Source organism: Pseudophryne corroboree, chromosome 6, assembly GCF_028390025.1.
Source record: "Pseudophryne corroboree isolate aPseCor3 chromosome 6, aPseCor3.hap2, whole genome shotgun sequence".
Lineage (NCBI taxonomy): Eukaryota > Metazoa > Chordata > Amphibia > Anura > Myobatrachidae > Pseudophryne > Pseudophryne corroboree.
In genome coordinates, this window is record NC_086449.1 from 600,213,913 (window position 1) to 600,239,491 (window position 25,579).

A 25,579-nucleotide genomic window follows, 5' to 3' on the forward strand; every position below is an offset into this window, starting at 1 on the left:
TTCTTATTTCCATTTCCAACAGAAAACTAAAAAAATGTTGCAGTGCTCTTTATCATTCCATTAAACCAAGTTGCCAGACAGGGGTGACACAGATGGGGTAGACAGTAAGCAAGGAACAGAGGGTTAGGATGAAATTAGGCTGGGTTTAGTGAAGAAGTGTATCTTCAGAGCCCGTTTGAAGTTTTGTAGAGGGGTGGAGAGTCTGAGGGGGAGAGGTAGAGAATTCCAGAAGAAAGGGAGCTGTACATGAGAAATCTTGAAGGTAAGAGTTGGAAGACGTAATCAGTAGGCAGGAGAGGCGGCATATATTAGTGGATCGAAGAGGATTGGTGAAAGTGTAAAAGGAGATAAGGTCAGAGATGTAAATGGGAGAGGAGTGGGTGAGGGCTTTGTAAACGTGTGTAAGAAGTTTGAATTGGATTCTGAAAGGTAAGGGAAGCCAATGAAGGGCTTGTAGGAGAGGGGAGATGGATCTAGTGCATTTGGTGAGGAAGATGAGTTGGGCTGCAGCATTGAGGATAGATTGGAGTAGACAGAGGTATTTGTCAGGGATGCCAGTTAGGAGAAGATTACAGTTGTCCAGTCTGGAAATGACCAGTGAGTGGATAATGGTCTTAGGAACATTTGTGGGTGAGAAAGGGTCTGATCCTGGAAATATTTTTGAGATGAAAATGGCAGGTTTGTGAGAGTTGCTGAATGTGTAGTTTAAAGGCAAGGGAGGAGTCAAGGATTACTCCAAGACAACACACTTGGGGGCTAGAGGAGATAGTAATGCCATCAATAAATTGTGGAAGGAGAGGTTGTGCTGGAGGGTGGGACGATGATCAGCTCAGTCTCAGACATGTTAAGTTGAAGAAAGCGCTGGGACATCCAAAAAGAGACAGCAGTGAGACAGTTGGAAATACAAGTGAGGAGAGAAGGGGAGAGGTCAGGAGAGGAAAGGTAGATATGAGTATCATCAGCATAGAGATGATATTGGAAGTTAAAAGTGCTAATTACTTCACCTAAAAAGGATGTATATATAGAGAAAAGTAAAAGATCAATAGCAGAACCTTGGGGGACACCTACAGTTAGTGGAAGTGAGGTGGAGTTATGAGAGAAGACAGAGAAGGAAAGGTCAGAGAGGTAGGAGGACAGCCAGGAGAGGTCAGTATCACACAGACCAAGGGAGTGAATGATTTGCAGAAGGAGAGGGTGGTCCACAGTGTCAAAAGCAGCAGAGCAGTCAAGAAGAATAAGCAGAGAGTAGTGGCCCTTCGAATTGACAGCAGACTTTTGTGAGGTCAATTTTAGTGGAGTGAAGAGAACAGAAGCCAGACTGGAATGGGTCAAGCAGTGAGTGGGAGGAAAGAAAGGCAAAAAGGCTATTGTGGACAATATGTTCATGGAGTTTGGAGGCAAAAGGGAGGAGAGAAATGGGTCAGTAGTTGAAGAGGTATTTGGATCAAAGGTAGGTTTTTTTAAGAATATTGGAGATGAGGGCATGCTTAAAGGCAGAGGGGACAGTGGCAGATGAGTAGGAGAGATTGAGAACATGGGCAAGATGAGTACAGGCAGAAGGAGAGAGGTAGCGGAGTAGGTGGGAGGGGCTAGGGTCATGTGGGGAGGTCGGGGGTAGATGAGGGCCATGACTTCCTCACCATATAAATGGGAGAAAAATTTCAGAGATGGTGAGAGGGATGGGGCGGTATGGCAAGGGATATGAGATAACTAGTTGCTCATGGTCTGGTGGTATGTAATGTCCTGACGTATGGAGTCAATATTGGATGTGAAATAAGTGGCAAAGTCAAGAGCAGATAGTGAGGAGGGGAGATGAGGTGGGGTTGGGCAGAGGAGGGAGTTGACAGTGGCAAAGAGGCGCCGGGGGTTAAAAGACTGGGTGGAGATGAGATTCTTGAAGTAGGACTGGTTAGTGAGAGGAAGTGGGAGTGGGAGGAGGTCCACTTGGAAAGAACAAGTGTAGATGTGAAGTTAAGGATTTTAAAGGCAGGGAATTTTGTGGGGATATCGATAGGGATGTTGAAATCACTCAGGATAATGGAGGGAATGTCAGAAAAGAGGAAGTGAGGAAGCCAGGAAGCAAAGTTGTATATAAAGGAAAAGTGTGCATACTGTACAATTATTTTAAATATTTGTAAATGAAACAAGTTATCTCATGGACCATGCCGAAACAGATCTATAATAAACAAATATTGCCAAATACAATATTTCACAATGATTACATATTGACGTTATATTTTTCTTAGCTGGGTTCTGGCAGGTGTATTGATAGGTTAAAGCCAGAAGGAAGGGTTCATTTATAACCCCACAATCTGAGTTTATACAGAAACAAAAGTACATGCTATTCTTTTTTTAATACAATAAGAAACTATATTGAAGTCTGCACACATCAGCCGGAGGTGTACCTGTAGTTAATGATCACTATGGTTTTGATTTAAATCACTAAAAAAAACATAAAAAACATAACATATTTTCATACCTGAGCCATCGTAGTAGTTTATGTTCTGTCAGCTTCTGGAAACATGAATCCATCCACAAGTCATCTAATAACACAATGGAAAAAAGGCTGAATATATATTCTTGGATGACATCATGAGTGGAAGCTGGCCTACTTGTTACCTGGCATTTTTTTAGTGAAAGCATATCACCATTCCTTCTTACGTTTCCAAAACACGATTGTGGATGTGCAATATGATTAGGAAAACAAGAAGTGCTCTTCAACTTGTGTCATTGTAAAAGATGCTTTAAGTTCTGACAAAATCTGTTTCAACCCTACAGTAACAGGTTTTGTTTACTGATTTGTGGTTGTGGTTATAAGTTTAACCAGTTTCATAATTTGTGTTGTAATGAAATACTTGATAATTACTACACATAAAGAACACATTGAGATTTGATTGACACTACACTCATTTAACACAGTATCATGTGCAATAGACTAAAACATTTGACTCATAAAATTAGTAATTCCCAGAATGACATTGCTTCTCATATAATTAGACTGTTATTGTAATTATATTAAGAAAGTACAAAGTAAGAACAGGAACATATCCACACCCAATGACATTTATTTTTATTCAGTTTACTGTACTGTACTGTATATACTATATTTATATAGAGGCATTTGAGGATTTGTTTGTACCAGTTGCTATGGAACTAGTTATATCAGAAAATGAGTGCAACAGTACTATTATAGATGTAATCTATAATAGAAATTGTCCCCCCTACTAATTTCAGCCACTTATTCAAATTTCACAGTTCCATTGCCCATCACAGGGGTAGCAACATTTTTCTTTTTGGGTACCAGACTTTCAACATTACAAGTCAAAAAGGTTTCTGGAGTATAACCACGATTGCAACGTATACAAACATTTGCAAAATTAATAGAAAAGTACTCAAAATCTTGGGGACTTTGCTTCCTTTTTTAAGTAAGTTTGCATAGGTTAGGTTAATAATTTGTTGTATGGAAAAAAAGACCTGTTCCAGACCTTTGTACTGTTATTCAACTCTGAGCAGGAGGAACTGTGGCAAGGTCACTAAATGTCCATGCTCCATTAGATATGCAGACCACTCTTCAGTTTGGAAAGGGTGTAGTGAGCCAGAGGGATATAATTTGTCAGGGAAGGAGGAGATGTGAACACTAGTGATGAGCGGGTTCGGTTCCTCGGAATCCGAACCTGCCCGAACTTCAGGTTTTTTTACACGGGGCCGAGCGACTCGGATCTTCCCGCCTTGCTCGGTTAACCCGAGCGCGCCCGAACGTCATCATCCCGCTGTCGGATTCTCGCGAGGCTCGGATTCTATCGCAAGACTCGGATTCTATATAAGGAGCCGCACGTCGCCGCCATTTTCACACGTGCATTGAGATTGATAGGGAGAGGACGTGGCTGGCGTCCTCTCCGTTTAGACTAGAGTACTAGAGAGAGACACAAATTTTGGGGAGCATATTATTAGGAGGAGTACTACTTGCTGCTGATAGTGTGACCAGTGACCACCAGTTTAATTAATCCGTTCTCTGCCTGAAAAAAAACGATACACAGTGTGACACAGTCACATACCATATCTGTGCTCAGCCCAGTGTGCTGAATCATATGTAATGCTGTATATCATTATCTGACTGTGCTGAGTGCTCACTGCTCACACAGCTTAATTGTGGGGGAGACTGGGGAGCAGTTATAGCAGGAGTACATATTTTAAGTACAGTGCACACTTTTGCTGCCAGAGTGCCACTGCCAGTGTGACTGACCAGTGACCACTGACCACCAGTATTGTGACTGTCTGCTGACCACCAGTATATTGTGATTGTCTGCCTGAAAAAGTTAAACACTCGTCGTGTGGTGTTTTTATAAACGCATTCTGCAGACAGTGTCCAGCAGGTCCGTCATTACATAATATATACCTGTCCGGCTGCAGTACTAGTGTGATATATATATATTTTAATTTTATCTCATTATCATCCAGTCTATATTAGCAGCAGACACAGTATGGTAGTCCACGGCTGTAGCTACCTCTGTGTCGGCAGTCGCTCGTCCATCCATAATTGTATACCACCTACCCGTGTTTTTTTTTTTTCTATCTTCTTGATACTAGTAGCTTACTTTAGGAGTCTGCAGTGCTGACAGACAGTGTCCAGCAGGTCCGTCATTACATAATATATACCTGTCCGGCTGCAGTACTAGTGTGATATATATATATATATATTAATTTTATCTCATTATCATCCAGTCTATATTAGCAGCAGACACAGTACGGTAGTCCACGGCTGTAGCTACCTCTGTGTCGGCAGTCGCTCGTCCATCCATAATTGTATACCACCTACCCGTGGTTTTTTTTTTTCTATCTTCTTGATACTAGTAGCTTACTTTAGGAGTCTGCAGTGCTGAGTCTGACAGACAGTGTCCAGCAGGTCCGTCATTACATAATATATGCCTGTCCGGCTGCAGTACTAGTGTGATATATATATATATATTTTAATTTTATCTCATTATCATCCAGTCTATATTAGCAGCAGACACAGTATGGTAGTCCACGGCTGTAGCTACCTCTGTGTCGGCAGTCGCTCGTCCATCCATAATTGTATACCACCTACCCGTGGTTTTTTTTTTTTCTATCTTCTTGATACTAGTAGCTTACTTTAGGAGTCTGCAGTGCTGACAGACAGTGTCCAGCAGGTCCGTCATTACATAATATATACCTGTCCGGCTGCAGTACTAGTGTGATATATATATATATATTTTATTTTTATCTCATTATCATCCAGTCTATATTAGCAGCAGACACAGTACGGTAGTCCACGGCTGTAGCTACCTCTGTGTCGGCAGTCGCTCGTCCATCCATAATTGTATACCACCTACCCGTGGTTTTTTTTTTTTCTATCTTCTTGATACTAGTAGCTTACTTTAGGAGTCTGCAGTGCTGACAGACAGTGTCCAGCAGGTCCGTCATTACATAATATATACCTGTCCGGCTGCAGTACTAGTGTGATATATATATATATATATTTTATTTTTATCTCATTATCATCCAGTCTATATTAGCAGCAGACACAGTACGGTAGTCCACGGCTGTAGCTACCTCTGTGTCGGCAGTCGCTCGTCCATCCATAAGTATACTAGTATCCATCCATCTCCATTGTTTACCTGAGGTGCCTTTTAGTTGTGCCTATTAAAATATGGAGAACAAAAATGTTGAGGTTCCAAAAATAGGGAAAGATCAAGATCGACTTCCACCTCGTGCTGAAGCTGCTGCCACTAGTCATGGCCGAGACGATGAAATGCCAGCAACGTAGTCTGCCAAGGCCGATGCCCAATGTCATAGTACAGAGCATGTAAAATCCAAAACACCAAATATCAGTAAAAAAAGGACTCAAAAATCTAAAATAAAATTGTCGGAGGAGAAGCGTAAACTTGCCAATATGCCATTTACCACACGGAGTGGCAAGGAACGGCTGAGGCCCTGGCCTATGTTCATGGCTAGTGGTTCAGCTTCACATGAGGATGGAAGCACTCAGCCTCTCGCTAGAAAAAAGAAAAGACTCAAGCTGGCAAAAGCACAGCAAAGAACTGTGCGTTCTTCGAAATCCCAAATCCACAAGGAGAGTCCAATTGTGTCGGTTGCGATGCCTGACCTTCCCAACACTGGACGTGAAGAGCATGCGCCTTCCACCATTTGCACGCCCCCTGCAAGTGCTGGAAGGAGCACTCGCAGTCCAGTTCCTGATAGTCAGATTGAAGATGTCAGTGTTGAAGTACACCAGGATGAGGAGGATATGGGTGTTGCTGGCGCTGGGGAGGAAATTGACAAGGAGGATTCTGATGGTGAGGTGGTTTGTTTAAGTCAGGCACCCTGGGAGACACCTGTTGTCCGTGGGAGGAATAGGGCCATTGACATGCCTGGTGAAAATACCAAAAAAATCAGCTCTTCGGTGTGGAAGTATTTCAACAGAAATGCGGACAACATTTGTCAAGCCGTGTGTTGCCTTTGTCAAGCTGTAATAAGTAGGGGTAAGGACGTTAACCACCTCGGAACATCCTCCCTTATACGTCACCTGCAGCGCATTCATAATAAGTCAGTGACAAGTTCAAAAACTTTGGGCGACAGCGGAAGCAGTCCACTGACCAGTAAATCCCTTCCTCTTGTAACCAAGCTCACGCAAACCACCCAACCAACTCCCTCAGTGTCAATTTCCTCCTTCCCCAGGAATGCCAATAGTCCTGCAGGCCATGTCACTGGCAATTCTGACGAGTCCTCTCCTGCCTGGGATTCCTCCGATGCATCCTTGCGTGTAACGCCTACTGCTGCTGGCGCTGCTGTTGTTGCTGCTGGGAGTCGATGGTCATCCCAGAGGGGAAGTCTTAAGACCACTTTTACTACTTCCACCAAGCAATTGACTGTCCAACAGTCCTTTGCGAGGAAGATGAAATATCACAGCAGTCATCCTGCTGCAAAGCGGATAACTGAGGCCTTGGCATCCTGGGTGGTGAGAAACGTGGTTCCGGTATCCATCATTACTGCAGAGGCAACTAGAGACTTGTTGGAGGTACTGTGTCCCCGGTACCAAATACCATTTAGGTTCCATTTCTCTAGGCAGGCGATACCGAAAATGTACACAGACCTCAGAAAAAGAGTCACCAGTGTCCTAAAAAATGCAGCTGTACCCAATGTCCACTTAACCACGGACATGTGGACAAGTGGAGCAGGGCAGGGTCAGGACTATATGACTGTGACAGCCCACTGGGTAGATGTATGGACTCCCGCCGCAAGAACAGCAGCGGCGGCACCAGTAGCAGCATCTCGCAAACGCCAACTCTTTCCTAGGCAGGCTACGCTTTGTATCACCGGTTTCCAGAATACGCACACAGCTGAAAACCTCTTACGGCAACTGAGGAAGATCATCGCGGAATGGCTTACCCCAATTGGACTCTCCTGTGGATTTGTGGCATCGGACAACGCCAGCAATATTGTGTGTAGAGATGAGCGCCTGAAATTTTTCGGGTTTTGTGTTTTGGTTTTGGGTTCGGTTCCGCGGCCGTGTTTTGGGTTCGACCGCGTTTTGGCAAAACCTCACCGAATTTTTTTTGTCGGATTCGGGTGTGTTTTGGATTCGGGTGTTTTTTTCAAAAAACCCTAAAAAACAGCTTAAATCATAGAATTTGGGGGTAATTTTGATCCCAAAGTATTATTAACCTCAAAAAACATAATTTACACTCATTTTCAGCCTATTCTGAACACATCACACCTCACAATATTATTTTTAGTCCTAAAATTTGCACCGAGGTCGCTGTGTGAGTAAGATAAGCGACCCTAGTGGCCGACACAAACACCGGGCCCATCTAGGAGTGGCACTGCAGTGTCACGCAGGATGGCCCTTCCAAAAAACCCTCCCCAAACAGCACATGACGCAAAGAAAAAAAGAGGCGCAATGAGGTAGCTGACTGTGTGAGTAAGATTAGCGACCCTAGTGGCCGACACAAACACCGGGCACATCTAGGAGTGGCACTGCAGTGTCACGCAGGATGTCCCTTCCAAAAAACCCTCCCCAAACAGCACATGACGCAAAGAAAAAAAGAGGCGCAATGAGGTAGCTGACTGTGTGAGTAAGATAAGCGACCCTAGTGGCCGACACAAACACCGGGCCCATCTAGGAGTGGCACTGCAGTGTCACGCAGGATGGCCCTTCCAAAAAACCCTCCCCAATCAGCACATGATGCAAAGAAAAAGAAAAGAAAAAAGAGGTGCAAGATGGAATTATCCTTGGGCCCTCCCACCCACCCTTATGTTGTATAAACAAAACAGGACATGCACACTTTAACCAACCCATCATTTCAGTGACAGGGTCTGCCACACGACTGTGACTGATATGACGGGTTGGTTTGGACCCCCCCCAAAAAAGAAGCAATTAATCTCTCCTTGCACAAACTGGCTCTACAGAGGCAAGATGTCCACCTCATCTTCACCCTCCGATATATCACCGTGTACATCCCCCTCCTCACAGATTATCAATTCGTCCCCACTGGAATCCACCATCTCAGCTCCCTGTGTACTTTGTGGAGGCAATTGCTGCTGGTCAATGTCTCCGCGGAGGAATTGATTATAATTCATTTTAATGAACATCATCTTCTCCACATTTTCTGGATGTAACCTCGTACGCCGATTGCTGACAAGGTGAGCGGCGGCACTAAACACTCTTTCGGAGTACACACTTGTGGGAGGGCAACTTAGGTAGAATAAAGCCAGTTTGTGCAAGGGCCTCCAAATTGCCTCTTTTTCCTGCCAGTATAAGTACGGACTGTGTGACGTGCCTACTTGGATGCGGTCACTCATATAATCCTCCACCATTCTATCAATGTTGAGAGAATCATATGCAGTGACAGTAGACGACATGTCCGTAATCGTTGTCAGGTCCTTCAGTCCGGACCAGATGTCAGCATCAGCAGTCGCTCCAGACTGCCCTGCATCACCGCCAGCGGGTGGGCTCGGAATTCTGAGCCTTTTCCTCGCACCCCCAGTTGCGGGAGAATGTGAAGGAGGAGATGTTGACAGGTCGCGTTCCGCTTGACTTGACAATTTTGTCACCAGCAGGTCTTTCAACCCCAGCAGACCTGTGTCTGCCGGAAAGAGAGATCCAAGGTAGGCTTTAAATCTAGGATCGAGCACGGTGGCCAAAATGTAGTGCTCTGATTTCAACAGATTGACCACCCGTGAATCCTTGTTAAGCGAATTAAGGGCTGCATCCACAAGTCCCACATGCCTAGCGGAATCGCTCCGTGTTAGCTCCTTCTTCAATGCCTCCAGCTTCTTCTGCAAAAGCCTGATGAGGGGAATGACCTGACTCAGGCTGGCAGTGTCTGAACTGACTTCACGTGTGGCAAGTTCAAAGGGCATCAGAACCTTGCACAACGTTGAAATCATTCTCCACTGCACTTGAGACAGGTGCATTCCATCTCCTATATCGTGCTCAATTGTATAGGCTTGAATGGCCTTTTGCTGCTCCTCCAACCTCTGAAGCATATAGAGGGTTGAATTCCACCTCGTTACCACTTCTTGCTTCAGATGATGGCAGGGCAGGTTCAGTAGTTTTTGGTGGTGCTCCAGTCTTCTGTACGTGGTGCCTGTACGCCGAAAGTGTCCCGCAATTTTTCTGGCCACCGACAGCATCTCTTGCACGCCCCTGTCGTTTTTTAAAAAATTCTGCACCACCAAATTCAAGGTATGTGCAAAACATGGGACGTGCTGGAATTTGCCCATATTTAATGCACACACAATATTGCTGGCGTTGTCCGATGCCACAAATCCACAGGAGAGTCCAATTGGGGTAAGCCATTCCGCGATGATCTTCCTCAGTTGCCGTAAGAGGTTTTCAGCTGTGTGCGTATTCTGGAAAGCGGTGATACAAAGCGTAGCCTGCCTAGGAAAGAGTTGGCGTTTGCGAGATGCTGCTACTGGTGCCGCCGCTGCTGTTCTTGCGGCGGGAGTCCATACATCTACCCAGTGGGCTGTCACAGTCATATAGTCCTGACCCTGCCCTGCTCCACTTGTCCACATGTCCGTGGTTAAGTGGACATTGGGTACAACTGCATTTTTTAGGACACTGGTGAGTCTTTTTCTGACGTCCGTGTACATTCTCGGTATCGCCTGCCTAGAGAAGTGGAACCTAGATGGTATTTGGTAACGGGGGCACACTGCCTCAATAAATTGTCTAGTTCCCTGTGAACTAACGGCGGATACCGGACGCACGTCTAACACCAACATAGTTGTCAAGGACTCAGTTATCCGCTTTGCAGTAGGATGACTGCTGTGATATTTCATCTTCCTCGCAAAGGACTGTTGAACAGTCAATTGCTTACTGGAAGTAGTACAAGTGGGCTTACGACTTCCCCTCTGGGATGACCATCGACTCCCAGCGGCAACAACAGCAGCGCCAGCAGCAGTAGGCGTTACACGCAAGGATGCATCGGAGGAATCCCAGGCAGGAGAGGACTCGTCAGACTTGCCAGTGACATGGCCTGCAGGACTATTGGCATTCCTGGGGAAGGAGGAAATTGACACTGAGGGAGTTGGTGGGGTGGTTTGCGTGAGCTTGGTTACAAGAGGAAGGGATTTACTGGTCAGTGGACTGCTTCCGCTGTCACCCAAAGTTTTTGAACTTGTCACTGACTTATTATGAATGCGCTGCAGGTGACGTATAAGGGAGGATGTTCCGAGGTGGTTAACGTCCTTACCCCTACTTATTACAGCTTGACAAAGGGAACACACGGCTTGACACCTGTTGTCCGCATTTCTGGTGAAATACCTCCACACCGAAGAGCTGATTTTTTTGGTATTTTCACCTGGCATGTCAACGGCCATATTCCTCCCACGGACAACAGGTGTCTCCCCGGGTGCCTGACTTAAACAAACCACCTCACCATCAGAATCCTCCTGGTCAATTTCCTCCCCAGCGCCAGCAACACCCATATCCTCCTCATCCTGGTGTACTTCAACACTGACATCTTCAATCTGACTATCAGGAACTGGACTGCGGGTGCTCCTTCCAGCACTTGCAGGGGGCATGCAAATAGTGGAAGGCGCATGCTCTTCACGTCCAGTGTTGGGAAGGTCAGGCATCGCAAACGACACAATTGGACTCTCCTTGTGGATTTGGGATTTCAAAGAACGCACAGTTCTTTGCGGTGCTTTTGCCAGCTTGAGTCTTTTCAGTTTTCTAGCGAGAGGCTGAGTGCTTCCATCCTCATGTGAAGCTGAACCACTAGCCATGAACATAGGCCAGGGCCTCAGCCGTTCCTTGCCACTCCGTGTGGTAAATGGCATATTGGCAAGTTTACGCTTCTCCTCCGACAATTTTATTTTAGGTTTTGGAGTCCTTTTTTTTCTGATATTTGGTGTTTTGGATTTGACATGCTCTGTACTATGACATTGGGCATCGGCCTTGGCAGACGACGTTGCTGGCATTTCATCGTCTCGGCCATGACTAGTGGCAGCAGCTTCAGCACGAGGTGGAAGTGGATCTTGATCTTTCCCTAATTTTGGAACCTCAACTTTTTTGTTCTCCATATTTTATAGGCAGAACTAAAAGGCACCTCAGGTAAACAATGGAGATGGATGGATTGGATACTAGTATACAATTATGGACGGACTGCCACGGTTAGGTGGTATAAAAAAACCACGGTTAGGTGGTATATATTATAATAATAATACAATTATGGATGGACGGACTGCCTGCCGACTGCCGACACAGAGGTAGCCACAGCCGTGAACTACCGCACTGTACACTGGTTGATAAAGAGATAGTAGTATACTCGTAACAACTAGTATGACACTATGACGACGGTATAAAGAATGAAAAAAAAACCACGGTTAGGTGGTATATATTATAATAATAATACAATTATGGATGGACGGACTGCCTGCCGACTGCCGACACAGAGGTAGCCACAGCCGTGAACTACCGCACTGTACACTGGTTGATAAAGAGATAGTAGTATACTCGTAACAACTAGTATGACACTATGACGACGGTATAAAGAATGCAAAAAAAACCACAGTTAGGTGGTATATATTATAATAATAATACAATTATGGATGGACGGACTGCCTGCCGACTGCCGACACAGAGGTAGCCACAGCCGTGAACTACCGCACTGTACACTGGTTGATAAAGAGATAGTAGTATACTCGTAACAACTAGTATGACACTATGACGACGGTATAAAGAATGCAAAAAAAACCACAGTTAGGTGGTATATATTATAATAATAATACAATTATGGATGGACGGACTGCCTGCCGACTGCCGACACAGAGGTAGCCACAGCCGTGAACTACCGCACTGTACACTGGTTGATAAAGAGATAGTAGTATACTCGTAACAACTAGTATGACACTATGACGACGGTATAAAGAATGCAAAAAAAACCACAGTTAGGTGGTATATATTATAATAATAATACAATTATGGATGGACGGACTGCCTGCCGACTGCCGACACAGAGGTAGCCACAGCCGTGAACTACCGCACTGTACACTGGTTGATAAAGAGATAGTAGTATACTCGTAACAATTAGGATGACACTATGACGGTATAAAGAATGAAAAAAAAACCACGGTTAGGTGGTAGGTATATAATAATAAATAATACAATTCTGGTCGGACGGACTGCCTGCCGTGTGCCGACACAGAGGTAGCCACAGCCGTGAACTACCGCACTGTACACTGGTTGATAAAGAGATAGTAGTATACTCGTAACAATTAGGATGACACTATGACGGTATAAAGAATGAAAAAAAAACCACGGTTAGGTGGTAGGTATATAATAATAAATAATACAATTCTGGTCGGACGGACTGCCTGCCGTGTGCCGACACAGAGGTAGCCACAGCCGTGAACTACCGCACTGTACACTGGTTGATAAAGAGATAGTAGTATACTCGTAACAATTAGGATGACACTATGACGGTATAAAGAATGAAAAAAAAACCACGGTTAGGTGGTAGGTATATAATAATAAATAATACAATTCTGGTCGGACGGACTGCCTGCCGTGTGCCGACACAGAGGTAGCCACAGCCGTGAACTACCGCACTGTACACTGGTTGATAAAGAGATAGTAGTATACTCGTAACAATTAGGATGACACTATGACGGTATAAAGAATGAAAAAAAAACCACGGTTAGGTGGTAGGTATATAATAATAAATAATACAATTCTGGTCGGACGGACTGCCTGCCGTGTGCCGACACAGAGGTAGCCACAGCCGTGAACTACCGCACTGTACACTGGTTGATAAAGAGATAGTAGTATACTCGTAACAATTAGGATGACACTATGACGGTATAAAGAATGAAAAAAAAACCACGGTTAGGTGGTAGGTATATAATAATAAATAATACAATTCTGGTCGGACGGACTGCCTGCCGTGTGCCGACACAGAGGTAGCCACAGCCGTGAACTACCGCACTGTACACTGGTTGATAAAGAGATAGTAGTATACTCGTAACAATTAGGATGACACTATGACGGTATAAAGAATGAAAAAAAAACCACGGTTAGGTGGTAGGTATATAATAATAAATAATACAATTCTGGTCGGACGGACTGCCTGCCGTGTGCCGACACAGAGGTAGCCACAGCCGTGAACTACCGCACTGTACACTGGTTGATAAAGAGATAGTAGTATACTCGTAACAATTAGGATGACACTATGACGGTATAAAGAATGAAAAAAAAACCACGGTTAGGTGGTAGGTATATAATAATAAATAATACAATTCTGGTCGGACGGACTGCCTGCCGTGTGCCGACACAGAGGTAGCCACAGCCGTGAACTACCGCACTGTACACTGGTTGATAAAGAGATAGTAGTATACTCGTAACAATTAGGATGACACTATGACGGTATAAAGAATGAAAAAAAAACCACGGTTAGGTGGTAGGTATATAATAATAAATAATACAATTCTGGTCGGACGGACTGCCTGCCGTGTGCCGACACAGAGGTAGCCACAGCCGTGAACTACCGCACTGTACTGTGTCTGCTGCTAATATAGACTGGTTGATATTTAAAGAGATATTAGTAGTATACAACAATACTATACTGGTGGTCAGGCACTGGTCACCACTCCTGCAGCAAAAGTGTGCACTGTTAATTAATATAATTGTACTCCTGGCTCCTGCTAACAACCTGCAGTGCTCCCCAGTCTCCCCCACAATTAATTATAAGCTTTTAATTTATACATTGATGACTGTGCAGCACACTGGGCTGAGCTGAGTGCACACAGACTGAGTCACACTGTGTGACTGACTGTGCTGTGTATCGTTTTTTTTTTCAGGCAGAGAACGGATATAGCAGAGAGAAGTGAACGGATATATTATATTAAATAAAAGTTAACTAGCAACTGCACTGGTCACTGACTGTGGTAAACTAACTCTGTCTGCGACTCTGCACAATCTCTCTCTATCTAATCTATCTATCTCTATTCTAATGGAGAGGACGCCAGACACGTCCTCTCCCTATCAATCTCAATGCACGAGTGAAAATGGCGGCGACGCGCGGCTCCTTATATAGAATCCGAGTCTCGCGAGAATCCGACAGCGTCATGATGACGTTCGGGCGCGCTCGGGTTAACCGAGCAAGGCGGGAAGATCCGAGTCGCTCGGACCCGTGGAAAAAAAAGTGAAGTTCGTGCGGGTTCGGATTCAAAGAAACCGAACCCGCTCATCTCTAATTGTGTGTGCATTAAATATGGGCAAATTCCAGCACGTCCCATGTTTTGCACATACCTTGAATTTGGTGGTGCAGAATTATTTAAAAAACGAGAGGGGCGTGCAAGAGATGCTGTCGGTGGCCAGAAGAATTGCGGGACACTTTCGGCGTACAGGCACCACGTACAGAAGACTGGAGCACCACCAAAAACGCCTGAACCTGCCCTGCCATCATCTGAAGCAAGAAGTGGTAACGAGGTGGAATTCAACCCTATATATGCTTCAGAGGTTGGAGGAGCAGCAAAAGGCCATTCAAGCCTATACAATTGAGCACGATATAGTAGGTGGAATGCACCTGTCTCAAGCGCAGTGGAGAATGATTTCAACGTTGTGCAAGGTTCTGCTGCCCTTTGAACTTGCCACACGTGAAGTCAGTTCAGACACTGCCAGCCTGAGTCAGGTCATTCCCTTCATCAGGCTTTTGCAGAAGAAGCTAGAGACATTGAAGGAGGAGCTAACACAGAGCGATTCCGCTAGGCATGTGGGACTTGTGGATGGAGCCCTTAATTCGCTTAACAAGGATTCACGGGTGGTCAATCTGTTGAAATCAGAGCACTACATTTTGGCCACCGTGCTCGATCTTAGATTTAAAACCTACCTTGGATCTCTCTTTCCGGCAGACACAAGTCTGCTGGGGTTCAAAGACCTGCTGGTGAGAAAATTGTCAAGTCAAGCGGAACGCGACCTGTCAACATCTCCTCCTTCACATTCTCCCGCAATTGGGGGTGCGAGGAAAAGGCTCAGAATTCCGAGCCCACCCGCTGGCGGTGATGCAGGGCAGTCTGGAGCGACTGCTGATGCTGACATCTGGTCCGGACTGAAGGACCTGCCAACGATTACGGACATGTCGTCTACGGGCACTGCATATGATTCTCTCCCCATTGAAAGAATGGTGGAGGATTATATGAGTGACCGCATCCAAGTAGGCACGTCAGACAGTCTGTACTTATACTGGCAGGAAAAAGAGGCAATTTGGAGGCCCTTGCACAAACTGGCTTTATTCTACCTAAGTTGCCCTCCCACAAGTGTGTACTCCGAAAGAGTGTTTAGTGCCGCCGCTCACCTTGTCAGCAATCGGCGTACGAGGTTACTTCCAGAAAATGTGGAGAAGATGATGTTCATTAAAATGAATTATAATCAATTCCTCCGTGGAGACATTGACCAGCAGCAATTGCCTCCACAAAGTACACAGGGAGCTGAGATGGTGGATTCCAGTGGGGACGAATTGATAATCTGTGAGGAGGGGGATGTACACGGTGATATATCGGAGGATGATGATGAGGTGGACACCTTGCCTCTGTAGAGCCAGTTTGTGCAAGGAGAGATTAATTGCTTCTTTTTTGGTGGGGGTCCAAACCAACCCGTCATTTCAGTCACAGTCGTGTGGCAGACCCTGTCACTGAAATGATGGGTTGGTTAAAGTGTGCATGTCCTGTTTATACAACATAAGGGTGGGTGGGAGGGCCCAAGGACAATTCCATCTTGCACCTCTTTTTTCTTTAATTTTTCTTTGCGTCATGTGCTGTTTGGGGAGTATTTTTTGAAGGGCCATCCTGCGTGACACTGCAGTGCCACTCCTAGATGGGCCAGGTGTTTGTGTCGGCCACTAGGGTCGCTTATCTTACTCACACAGCTACCTCATTGCGCCTCTTTTTTTCTTTGCGTCATGTGCTGTTTGGGGAGTGTTTTTTGGAAGGGCCATCCTGCGTGACACTGCAGTGCCACTCCTAGATGGGCCAGGTGTTTGTGTCGGCCACTAGGGTCGCTTAGCTTACTCACACAGCTACCTCATTGCGCCTCTTTTTTTCTTTGCGTCATGTGCTGCTGTTTGGGGAGTGTTTTTTGGAAGGGCCATCCTGCGTGACACTGCAGTGCCACTCCTAGATGGGCCAGGTGTTTGTGTCGGCCACTAGGGTCGCTTAGCTTACTCACACAGCTACCTCATTGCGCCTCTTTTTTTCTTTGCGTCATGTGCTGTTTGGGGAGTGTTTTTTGGAAGGGCCATCCTGCGTGACACTGCAGTGCCACTCCTAGATGGGCCAGGTGTTTGTGTCGGCCACTAGGGTCGCTTAGCTTAGTCATCCAGCGACCTCGGTGCAAATTTTAGGACTAAAAATAATATTGTGAGGTGTGAGGTGTTCAGAATAGACTGAAAATTAGTGGAAATTATGGTTTTTGAGGTTAATAATACTTTGGGATCAAAATGACCCCCAAATTCTATGATTTAAGCTGTTTTTTAGGGTTTTTTAAAAAAAACACCCGAATCCAAAACACACCCGAATCCGACAAAAAAAATTCGGTGAGGTTTTGCCAAAACGCGGTCGAACCCAAAACACGGCCGCGGAACCGAACCCAAAACCAAAACACAAAACCCGAAAAATTTCAAGTGCACATCTCTAGTGAACACCTAGGAGAGGGACTGACCCCATGAGTGACACTCAAAACATCCCTGAGAGCCACCTTGTGCCAATATTTCCAAGTAGAGATGTGCGGCGGGCACTTTGTGTTTTGTGTTTTGGATCTGGATCCCCACTCGTGTTTTGGATCTGGATTGGTTTTGCGAAAACCACTCTTTCGGTTTTTGGTTTTGTATCTTGATGATTTTAAAAAAAAAAAACATAAAAACAGCTAAAATCACAGAATATGGGGGTAATTTTTATCCTACAGTATTATTAACCTCAATAACATTAATTTCCACTCATTTCCAGTCTATTCTGAACATCTCACACGTCACAATATTGTTTTTAGGTCAAAAGGTTGCACCGAGGTAGCTGGATGACTAAGCTTAGCGACCCAAGTGGGTGGCACAAACACCTGGCCCATCAAGGAGTGGCACTGTAGTGTCAGACAGGATGGCACTTTTAAAAACTAAGCCCCAAAGAGCACATAATGCAAAGAAGAAAAAGAGGTCCAATGAGGTAGAGTGGCACTGCAGTGACAGACAGGTGTACTTCAACAGTGACATCTTCAATTTGAATATCAGAAACTGGTCTGTGGGTGCTCCTTCCAGCACTTGCAGAGGGCATGTAAATGGTGGAAGGAGCCACCTATTCCCATCTAATGTTGGGAAGGTCAGGCATCGCAACCTGCCGACACACTTGGACTCTCCTTGGGGATTTGTGATATTGGAATATCAGAAACTGGTCTGCGGGTGCTCCTTCCAGCACTTGCAGAGGGCGTGTAAATGGTGGAAGGAGCCACGTCTTCCCGTCCAATGTTGGGATGGTCAGGCATCGCAACCGCCGACACACTTGGACTCTCCTTGGGGATTTGTGATGCCATCTTAGAACGCACAGTACTTTGCTGTGCTTTTGCCAGCTTAACTCATTTAAATTGAGACTGCTACTACATGTTTTTTCATCAATTTCTCCTCTTATGTCCTTCCGATATAAGCCCAATATTGCCTCAGGTCTTTATGCTATTTCCTTCAAACTTTGGGCAGCAGTGGGTTTGTTCTACATTGTCCAGCTGGTGTACTCATCAAGTGCCCATCAGGTGCCCATCAATCAACTGCAGCTGATATTGATAAATTTTTGAATGAACTCTCTCTATCTTTTTTTAGTTTCCGAGGCCCGCCTGTTCCTTAATTCTCCTTGGTCATTAGAAGAGGTGGAAGTGACTATAGACTCCTTGCTGTTTGACCAACACCACGGCCAGATGGTTAATCCTCCAATTAGCAGAGATAAGCGGGTTCGGTTCGTCGAGATCCGAAAACCCCCGAACTTCACGTGTTTTTCACGGGTCCGAGGCAGCCTCGGATCTTCCCGCCTTGCTCGATTAACCCGAACGAGGCCGAACGTCATCATCCCGCTGTCGGATTCTCGCTAGATTCGTATTCCATATAAAGAGCCGCGCGTCGCCGCCATTTTCACTTGTGCATTGGAGATTGAGCGGAGAGGACGTGGCTACATTCTCTGCCTGAAATGCCCAATATCTGTGCTCTGTGTGCTGCAAATATATGTGCTCAGTGTGCTGCATTGTGGTGACCACCAGTATTATAGTAGTACAGTACAGTAGGCCATTGCTGTATCTTGCAGCTCTGTGTCAGACTCCGTTCTAGACAGTATCCTGATGATCAGTGCTCAATATCTGCTGCATTGTTGTGTGACCAGTATACTATATAGTAGTACAGTGCAGCATTTTAGAGACCACCAGATATATATAGTAGTACAGTACAGTAGGCCATTGCTGTATCTTGCAGCTTCGTGTCACTTCCAGTATCCATATCTGTGCTGCATTGTTTGTGAGCAGTATAGTAGTACAGTGCAGCATTTTGGGGACCACTAGTATATATATAGTAGTACAGTACAGTAGGCCATTGCTGTATTTTGCAGCTCCGTGTCGCTTCAAGTATCCATATTTGTGCTGCATTGTTCGTGAGCAGTATAGTAGTACAGTGCAGCATTTTGGGGACCACCAGTATATATATATATATATATATATATATATATATATATACAGTAGTACAGTACAGTAGGCCATTGCTGTATCTTGCAGCTCCGTGTCACTTCAAGTATCCATATCTGTGCTGCATTGTTTGTGAGCAGTATAGCAGTACAATGCAGCATTTTGGGGACCACCAGTATATATATAGTAGTACAGTACAGTACAGTAGGTCATTGCTGTATCTTGCAGCTCTGTGTCACTTCAAGTATCCTGATCTGTGCTGCATTGTTTGTGAGCAGTATAGTAGTACAGTGCAGCATTTTGGTGACCACCAGTATATATATAGTAGTACAGTACATAAACAAGATCATCCGGCACTAGTTTTTAAGGCACTGTATGTGCTCCGGTGCCCTCCATAAGGAAATAATCCTAGAATACAGATTGGCAGGATGGCGGCACTCAGAGTCTTGTACTCACGTAAATAGCAGAAAACTTTTATTAAGGCATCAACGTTTCGGGTAGGCACCCGTCGTCAGGATAGCATAACAACAAATACACCATCTTACCACATTTAAATACCTAGGCATACCTTCATTAGATCACCTGGCCGGGTCCAGCTGGGGTCCGCAGTATCAGATTCCGGCTGCCGTGCGGGCGTGCGGCGTGGACGCCGCTCCGTTCCGCTCTGTGACGTCATCCGTGTGCGTCCACCCAGTCTGTCCGTCCCGGCGTCATCAGGTTATTATCACCATGGTAACTAATACATAAACAGAAACATATAAAAAGAACATAATCAGTTAAAAGCAATATTAAAAATTGTTACAATCAGTAACCTGTGATGATAATAAGCTACATCTTTGTATTAATGAGGATATTAAATATCGTTACCGCTAAACATAATTGCACTACCAAGTGCACATTTAGTAAATAATGTAACTGGCTCGTTACTGGGGGGCTTATCTAGCCCTATACTTTTGCTAGTGGTAACGAAAGTTATTCTCAAAACACTTAAAATGAATAAGTGACTGCTATGTTACATGAAACACTTCAGACCCAGGGTATCATTAAGTCCCCTAGGGGCTATGGTATCCAACTGGAAAATCCATCTGCTTTCCAATTGGAGGAGCGCTTTTCCTCGATTACCTCCCCTAATAGTGGCTGGTATATTATCAATCAATTTAGATCGCAAGCTGGCTATACTATGTTTAGCCTGAGCGAAATGTCGCGCTACAGGTTGGTCACTGTCTCCTGACTCTATGGCCGCCCTGATGGCGGATCTGTGTCCAGCCATCCGTTCCCTAAATTGTCGTTCGGTTTTACCTATATAGCTTAGTCCACATGGACAAGTTAAGATATATACGACAAATTTGGTGGTGCAAGTCAATGCATGTCTAATTGTATATTTTTTTCCAGAGTGGGGGTGAGTGAACGTACTGCCTGGAATAAGAGACCTACAGGTAGTACACCCCAAGCAGCGATAACATCCTGCCCTCTGGGTCAAAAAATGTGTTTGTGATTTCTTCTTTAAACTAGTGACATCTCTCTTGACTAAACGGTCACCCAAATTTCGGCCTCTGGTATAACAGGAAAGGAGACGTGAGTCTTTAAGTGAAGGCAGATTTTTGTCTGTATTGATTATAGGCCAGAACTTCTTTGCTACTTTATTGGTGAATTGGCTTCTAGTGTTATATCTATTTACCCAAGGCACAAAAGGAGATTCAGAGGATGTTTCTCTAGTAGTTCTGAGTGCCTCATCTCTGGGAATAGCTAACACTCTGTCCCTAGTCTTCTCCAATTCTATGCGGGGGTACCCCCTCTCCGCAAGCTTATTCACCATCTCAGTCATGGCATGTACAGTTTCTACTGGGTCACTAGTAATTCTCCTCACTCGCAGCATCTGCCAGTAAGTGAGACCATTTCGGAGTGCTTGTGGGTGGAAACTATCATGCTTAAGGATGGTATTCCTATCAGTTTCCTTCACATGCATTGCTGTAATTATTCTCCCAGACTGGAGTGAAATTTTCACATCCAAGAAGTTAATAACTACCGGTGAGATATTGTACGTAAATTGGACTGCATGCCCTGTCCTGTTATGTGTAGTTAATGATGCGATTAACGATGATTCATCACCCAACCAAATCAATAGAAGATCATCTATGAATCTCACATACAATGGCAAATATATCATAACTTCAGGTTTAGACAATAGCAGCTGTTGTTCAACCATAATCATAAAGGCGTTGGCGTACGATGGGGCCACATTCGACCCCATCGCACACCCCGCCAATTGCACATAAAAACGTGCGTCATACATGAAATAATTTCTAGTTAATACCAGATTAAGAAGTTGTAAAAATAAATGTACCGGGAGCCCTTTATAATGTGGGTTGTTAGTAATCAACAATTCCACAGCCCTTAACCCATCTGAGTGAGGAATACATGTATATAGACTGTTAACGTCAGCACTACATAATAATGTTCCCGAAGTGAGGGGCCCCAAGCTCTTAATTTTTAACAATAAGTCTGTCGTGTCCTTAAGGTAAGTTGTGGAATTCTGGACACATGGATTTAGTAGGGAATCTAAATACACAGATATGGGTTGATAGAGAGAACCCTGGGCAGATATGATGTTTGTGAGCAGTATAGTAGTACAGTGCAGCATTTTGGTGACCACCAGTATATATATATAGTAGTACAGTACAGTAGGCCATTGCTGTATCTTGCAGCTCTGTGTCACTTCAAGTATCCATATCTGTGCTGCATTGTTGTGAGCAGTATATAGTATTACAGTGCAGCATTTTGGTGACCACCAGTATATATAGTAGTACAGTACAGTAGGCCATTGCTGTATCTTGCAGCTCTGTGTCACTTCTAGTATCCTGATCAGTGCTTAATATCTGTGCTCAGTGTCAGTGCTGCATTGTGGTGACCAGTATGCTACAGTACAATAGTCCAGTGCTGTTCTCGCAGCTCAGTGTCAGTTCTCCGTAGTATCATCAGTGATCAGTTTAATCAGTGCTCAGTAAAATCAGTGCTCAGTATAATCAGTGCTCAGTATAATCAGTACTCAGTATAATCAGTGCGCTGTTAGATGTGCGCCCGTTTTCCGCCATTAGTGCATTGGGATTTAGACAATTGATGAAGTTATTATGTCCCCGGTACAAAATCCCATCTAGATTCCACTTCACTAGGCAGGCGATAGCAAGATTTTACCAATTAATAATAGTGATTTATAATTAATTATTAATTTCAGTGATCTTGCCAAATGATTCCAGTGATTTTGTCATTTTCTTCCAGTGATTTGGGCCAATAATACCATTGATTAGAATGAATAATTCCAGTGATTTTGTCATTTTCTTCCAGTGATTTGGACCAATAATACCATTGACTAGAACAAATAATTCCAGTGATTTTGTCATTTTCTTCCAGTGATTTGGACCAATAATACCATTGATTAGAACAAATAATTGCTGTGATATTGAGGTGTTTGTGTTGCTTAGCTTAGCCGTCCAGTGACCACAGTGCACCTCTTTTTCTCTTTTCTTTGCATCATGTGCTGTTTGGGGCCATTTTTTTTAAGTGCCATCTTGTCTGCCACTGCAGTACCACTTCTAGATGGGCCAGGTGTTTGTGCCGCCCTCTTGGGTCGCATGGCTTAGTCATCCAGCAACCTCGGTGCAAATTTTAGGACTAAAAATAATATTGTGAGGTGTGAGGTGTTCAGCATAGACTGGAAATGAGTGGAAATTATGGTTATTGAGGTTAATAATACTATAGGATCAAAATTACCCCCAAATTCTATGATTTAAGCTGTTTTTGAGGGGTTTTTGAAAAAAAACACCCGAATCCAAAACACACCCAAATCCGACAAAAGTTTTTCAGGGAGGTTTTGCCAAAATGCGTCCGAATCCAAAACATGGACGCGGAACCGAATCCAAAACCAAAACACAAAACCCGAAAAATTTCCGGTGCACATCTCTACTAACTAGTATAAAACTTTTAAGGCTGATATAGCTCTGGTGCTACTGTCTGAATTTAATGAAGCTTCAGAGACTAAACTATTTCCGAAGGAGATGTTAGAATCACAGATCGTAGTTACTATTAACCCAGATAAAGCTCCAAACTCTGTGCAAAATTATCATCCTATTGCTTTGCTGAATACTGATGTTAAATTATTTGATACATTAGTAGCTAATTGTCTGTGCCCTCTTTTGCCTACTCTGAGTAAACCTGGCCAGGTTGGTTTTGTGTTGGGCAGACAGGTCCCGTATAATACGCACAGAAAACCTCATTCAGTAAGTATTGTAATTTCTGATAAAAAGCATTTGCTGCGATCAAATAGTTGCCGCCAAGAAATAGAGAAAAACATGAACATTGCAGAAATTGTGAATGCATCGCAATATGAGGTCCGATCGCAAAACCATATGCATCCAGCCATAGTCGCCCACAATTCTTGCAATGCAAGAGGCTGGAAGTTGTCATCACTGACAGAATCGTCAGAATCCTTCCTTAAAAACGCCTGGACATGCCTGCGTTTTTTCAGACACACCCAGAAAACGTCAGGTTTCCGCCCAGAAATGCTGGCTTCCTGTCAGACAGCGGCTGCATTGCGATTACGATCTGTATGAATTTTCTGACATTATTTCCCTTTGTGCCTGTGCAGTGCAAACACTACACATACGCAGTCATTCAATAATCAGCCGGATTCTGAATCACAAATTTTGCAATCCTTACTGAATAAGGTCCAGAGTTTTTAATGTTATAGAACACTGCGTATCCCTGAAGGAGCCTTTATTGGGTGTATTTGCAATCTACAGTACTTTAAGGCGATTTGGTTTTGAGGCTAGAATGCTTGATTCTATTTTAGCTTTATATACCTCTCCATCAGCTAGGATTTTTGCAAATGGATGCCTTTCCTTGGGGTTTGACATTACCAATGGCACTCTACAGGGGTTCAACCTCTCATCTCTCATTTTTGCGCTGGCAATTGAACCTTTGGTTGAATGAATTCAGTCCCTGGAATCTATATGTTGGCCTACTATTGAAGGATCCTTGCATAAGATTAGGCTATTTGGGGATGATATTTTATTTAGAGATGAACCGAACCCCCCCCCCGAACTCCACGTGTCAAACATGGATCTGAGCCCGGCTCGGTTATTCCCGCCTGACTCGGAAAACCCGAACGAGACAAAACGTCATCATACCGCTGTCGGATTTTCGCCAGATTCGGATTCCATATAAAGAGCCGCGCATTGCCGCCATTTTCACTCGGGCATTGTAGAGGGTACAGAGAGGACGTGGCAACGTTCTCTCAGTGTCAGTGCTCAGTATCAGTGCTCAGTATCGGTGCTTATTGCTGTTCAGTAATACTAGTACAGTGTCTCTCTTGTGCTGCATCTTGCTGCTGTAGGGTGCTGTGGTAGTAATGTCCTGTGACTGTGTATCGTTCATCATCATTCCAGTCACAGTGGTATCTGGGGGGTGACAATTCCAGAGTGCTTTTGTGTTGCTCACTAATACTAGTACAGTGTCTTGTGCTGCTCAGTGTCAGTTCTCAGTAGTATCATTAGTGCTTAGTATCACTACTCATTGTCTTGTGTTGCATCGTGGTGCTCAGTAATACTACATTACTAATACTACTACAGTGTCTTGTGCTGCATCGTGCTGCTCAGTGTCAGTTCTCAGTAGTATCATCAGTGCTTAGTATCACTGCTCATTGTCTTGTGCTACATCGTGGTGCTCAGTAATACTACATTACGAATACTAGTACAGTGTCTTGTGCTGCATCTTGCTGCTCAGTTTCAGTTCTCAGTAGTATCATCAGTGCTCAGTATCACTGCTCATCGTCTTGTGCTGCATTGTGGTGCTCAGTAATACCACATTACTAATACTAGTACTGTACAGCGTCTTGTGCTGCATCGTGCTGCTCAGTGTCAGTTCTCAGTATTATCATCAGTGCTCAGTATCACTGCTCATTGTCTTGTGGTGCTCAGTAATACTACATTACTAATACTAGTACAGTGTCTTGTGCTAATCGTGCTGCTCAGTGTCAGTTCTCAGTAGTAGTATCATCGGTGCTCAGTATCACTTGCTCATTGTCTTGTGCTGCATCATAGTGCTCAGTAATACTACATTACTAATACTAGTACAGTGTCTTGTGCTGCATCATGCTGCTCAGTGTCAGTTCTCAGTAGTATCATCAGTGCTCAGTATCACTGCTCATTGTCTTGAAGTGCTCAGTAATACTACATTACTAATACTAGTACAGTGTCTTGTGCTGCATCGTGCTGCTCAGTGTCAGTTCTCAGTAGTATCATCAGTGCTCAGTAGTATCATCAGTGCTCAGTATCACTGCTTATTGTCTTGTGGTGCTCAGTAATACTACATTACTAATACTAGTACAGTGTCTTGTGCTAATCGTGCTGCTCAGTGTCA

At 44.4% G+C, this 25,579-nt stretch overlaps 1 protein-coding gene across 1 annotated transcript in view; it reads right to left on the reverse strand.

Moving 5' to 3' along the window:
• Nucleotides 1-21,131, reverse strand: part of LOC134934630 (sulfate transporter-like) — a 30,765-nt gene extending 9,634 nt beyond the window's left edge. The window contains exon 1 of the mRNA XM_063930020.1: nt 20,844-21,131. Coding sequence (XP_063786090.1) covers nt 20,844-21,131 — 288 coding nt within the window. The remainder of the gene's footprint in view (nt 1-20,843) is intronic.
• Nucleotides 21,132-25,579: the final 4,448 nt, after the last annotated feature.